Source organism: Triticum dicoccoides, chromosome 3A (assembly GCF_002162155.2).
Source record: "Triticum dicoccoides isolate Atlit2015 ecotype Zavitan chromosome 3A, WEW_v2.0, whole genome shotgun sequence".
Taxonomy (NCBI): domain Eukaryota; kingdom Viridiplantae; phylum Streptophyta; class Magnoliopsida; order Poales; family Poaceae; genus Triticum; species Triticum dicoccoides.
Window position 1 is genome coordinate 148,430,989 of NC_041384.1, and position 4,286 is coordinate 148,435,274.

Genomic DNA, 4,286 nt, shown 5'->3' on the forward strand with positions numbered 1-4,286 from the left:
GTCGGGCGACCCTCTCCGGCGAGCGCGTGTCCTCCGGTGACCGCGGGCTCAGCTCGGAGAGCGAGTCCTCGGCGCGCTCGTACAGGGACGCCGCCCTCACCCCGCCGGCCACTGCTGCCTCGCCGGCACCTGGGGCCCTTGGCCGCGCCGCGCTGGTTGCCCGCGTGCCCGCCAGGCAACGCCTTGGACCCCGCTCGGAAGTCCACCGCGTCTCAGGCGGAGTTGTGCTCGACGCTGATGGGTTCCGCAGCCGCGACACAGGAACCGCCACCGCCGCCCGCGCTAGGACGGCACCCCCAGTTCCTCGCCTCCCCGCCGCCGCAGCTCGTCACCGGAGGAGATTGCTGGGCTGTGTTTTCGCTGCCTCGACCACCACCACCGGGTGAGGGACTGCACCAACGACGTCTGGTGCAGGCGCTGCCTCACCTCTGGCCACGAATCCCGTGACTGCGACTACCGGCGCCACGGCGACGCGCGGCCTCCTCGTGATGCCCCAAGCAGGGACGGCCCGCCCCCAGTGCGCCGCCGCGCACCCACCCCCGGCACCACCTGCGCTTCCCCAGCTGGCCCCGGCTCCCCCGCCGCGGCCCGACGTGCCCGTGCGTGTCATCATGGCGCAATCCACGGAGATGGAGGAGGCTGAGCGGGTCCTTGGCCGCGCAATGGTGGCCTCCATCACCGGCAACAGGCCGCAGGTGATCGCGGCCGAGGTGGCCGAACTGCTCTACCGCTCCCTCGAGCTATCCGAAGGCGATTTCACCGTCCACGAGCACCACCCCGAAGACTTCCTCATCCTCTTCTCCACCTTGGACACCATGCGCTGGCTCAGCGAGCATTTCATCAGCTCGCCGCGCTTCGCGCTGTCACTACGACCATGGTGCAAGCTCGCGCATGCCGGCGCCGGCGTGTTCGAACACCGCGTCGAGCTCGAGCTTCGTGGCATTCCCGCCCAAGCCTGGCATCTTTCCACCGCCGAGCACGTCCTCGGGGAGAGCTGCTGGATCAAGAGGTTACATCCCCGCACGCGCTCTCGCGCGGACCTGGTCGTCTCCGCCTATCCGGCCGTGTGCATGACCCTGCCGACGTCCGCCGCGCCGCCATCCTGGAGATCGTCGAGCTCCTGCCGTCTCGTGTGCCCTCGGAGGCGCCGGTGGTCAGGACGCTCACGTATCCCATCTCCATCGCGCTCGTACGTGCGACCCCGCTCCCCCTCCCGGTGCCCAGGCCAATAACGACGACCCCGGCTGCGATGGCGCCGGCAATGGGCATGGCCAGGGCTCCGGACCTGGTCGGGCGCGGCGCCATGGTCGGAAGCGCAGGCAGACTAACGCTGCGTCGGACGGCCGGGCCGACGGCATGGCCATGGACGCGTTCGCCTGGCACGCCGTCGACCGCTCAGGACAGGCCAACGGGACAAACACGGCAACCTCCTGGCCCCGGCCGGCGGCGGCGGTGGCGGTGCTGCCCACCTTGCCGACGCGGGATGGCATGTTGTCATGGCCGGGTCAGTTGGGCCCCGTTCGTTCTCGTCACCGAGCCAAAAGAGGAAAAAGAGGGAAAAGAAGGGCCCCGCAAAGGCAGGCTTTGGAAGCAGGCCTGACGCATGCGGCCGTCGAGCCCGCTGACGACGCCACGACGGTTGTGCCGAGGCCAGCTGACGAACACCGACTCCCCCCATGATCCCGAGGACGATTCCGCCGGTCCCACCCCTGCCGCTGCTGATCCAACGCCGTGTCGGGATCTTGCCCTTTTGGGCCAGGTCCCAGACTGCAGCCCGTTGCGCCAGTTTGTTCAGGAGAGCCAGGATCGCCTGCCGCCTTGCCGGGGCAAAGTGGCATCCCGCCCGCTCCTGTCGCCCGGGCGGGCCCAGGAATCTCCGCTGACCAGCCACCGCAGCCCCACGATCGCGCCGCGACGGTTTCGGCGGGAAGAGGCGTCCTCATTGCCGCCTCCCTCGCCATCCTGCCCGCGCCCGAGCCCTCCTCTGAAGTTGGGGTCCCCCCTCCTCCCACGACTGCTGTTGGGCCAAATGCGGATGGGCCGCCAACAGCCGAGCCCACACCTCCTGCGTCGACGCCCCTAGTGGCCGCTGTCGGGCCCCCCGTCACTGGATCACCGGTGCCCAAAGCCGAGCCGGATGAGCCGGCCCCCCTCGAGCGCTACTCCTGGACCGGAGTAGTGCACGAGTGGGTCAGCGCTCCGCCGATCTGGCTCGGGGCGACGGAGAAGCAGGAGGCGGCCTACCTCGACCACTGGCGCCGCGTTCGGCTGGCCGAGGAGCGCCGGGAGGGCGAGCGCCTGCAGATGCTCGAGCGCGAGGCCGAAGAGGAGGCGCGCCAGGCCGAGGGAGCGGCGGTGCAGCCCGACGTCGCCGCCCTCTGGAACACGGCGTTCCCCTGGGCCGGACCTGCGCCGATGCTGATCGACCTCACCGGCCCTGACGCAGACGCCGACGAGGACGCCTAGGGCTGCGTGTCGTCTAGTTTTTAGTTTTTTAATGTTAATTAACATAATGTGGACTTTCGCCGGCCTCCGTGGCCGGCTTTTATGTTTAATTAAATGCATGTTAAAAAAAATTGGCACGCCGACAAAATGGGTCGGGCTAGCGTTGGGCGCTCGCGCCGACCCAAACACAGCGCCGGACGTTTGTGTCCGCCGGGCCGACCCAAACGGACAAAAAGCGGACAAAAGCGCCGTCCGTTTGGGTCGGCCCGTTGAAGTTGCTCTAAATTCCCTATCTTTCCAATGCAATGAAATGCAAAGGCCATTTGCGCTTTCTTGAAAAAGAAATTAAGCTAGCGAAGCCTAAAAACTGCCAAAAATGAGGAAAGGAAGCGAAAATAAGGCAAAATGAGACCAAAGCCCTACTATAACTGCTGCCTATGGCAGGCCAGGAGGATGTCGTGTGAAACAGCAGCCTCCTCAGCACCTTGTGGTCGGCTAGCTTGCACACTGTTCCACATCCGGCTAGATACTTTCGGCCAAGGGATTGCAATCCAGATTTGTGCTGTTGAAGATGCAGCCATTGCGCCGCCGCCAATTTTGCAAGATGGTGAGCAGAGTTAGCGACCGGCCCCCCTTAGCCTGGGCACTTAATAACCACTTGGGATGGTAGATTTGTAGTGCGTTTATCAATGTATAAACAAGACAAAATGCAGGAGATTAGATTGGATAGGATAACTTATGAGGAATAAATTATCCCCAGCCAATTGAAGAATTTCCCTGTTTGTTTTATCCGCAAGAACCTTTACGTTGAGATTTTCTTTGTGCTTATTCTGACTCAAAATAATGGAATGCTTTTCTCAGACACCATGGTTGGACGACCGTCATGTTGTGTTTGGACATGTGTTGGAGGGCATGGACGTTGTGAGGGAGCTTGAATCGCAAGAAACCAGCAGGTCCGATATTCCCAAGCAGCCCTGTCGAATTGTGGATTGTGGTGAGCTGCCCTTGGACGGCTGATGAGTAGGTCAATAGCTCAGGGTTCAGGGTTGCCTCACATATCCTTCTTTTCTTTCTGCGGCTATAATCTCTGGGGAAAGGGTTACTTGAATCTCCAGCCAGCTAGTCGACTTTTTTTGAGTAAAGAAATCTTATGAGACCTTGTTTTGTTTCACGGCTGTAATATTGTTGCAGGGAAAACAGTACAGTATTCATATGGTAAACTGAAATAATGCCATGTGTTTAAACATGATTCACTCTTTCTCTGCCATGTGAATCGGAAGTCTTTCCTGTGTCGGATTTAGAGCATAGAAATCCCATTTGGTGGCAAAATATGTGTTGACGACACGGAGGTACGCTTAGAGTGTGCTTCAAGTCGAGATGTTATGAAAAATGATAAAGTTTGACCAAATAAAAGTTGGTTGAAATTTATGGTTACCGGTTAGTCTTCTTTCTCCTTTATGGTTGAAACGAGTTGATTGAAAATGTTGAAATTTAGCCAAATCAAATAAGGGTCATTGGCAATTTAGCCAAATCGTGGGCGATGAAGGTGACATCATGATTTTACCAATGTTGAAAATGTTGAAATTTAGCCAAATCGTGGGCGATGAAGGTGACATCATGATTTTACTCATGTCCAGGTCACCGGATGGATAATAGCCCTACGCCCTGAAATGAAAATTACCCTAGATTAAACACTGACTGCCATTGGCAATTTTGGATCAAACAAATTACCATAGATTAAACACTGGTTTTCAAAGAATCGGCATCACAAATGTGAAAAAGAGCAACAGGAAGACTAGGCAGAAAATTAATGGGGAGGGGGCGGTTAAAAATTCAAAAAA

General features: G+C 59.0%; 1 protein-coding gene across 1 annotated transcript in view; it reads left to right on the forward strand.

The window, feature by feature from the left end:
- Positions 1–3,718, forward strand: part of LOC119267649 (peptidyl-prolyl cis-trans isomerase-like) — a 10,234-nt gene extending 6,516 nt beyond the window's left edge. Inside the window, exon 6 of the mRNA XM_037549080.1 lies at positions 3,307–3,718. Within this exon, the coding sequence (XP_037404977.1) occupies positions 3,307–3,462 (156 nt within the window). The 3' untranslated portion in view covers positions 3,463–3,718. The remainder of the gene's footprint in view (positions 1–3,306) is intronic.
- Positions 3,719–4,286: the final 568 nt, after the last annotated feature.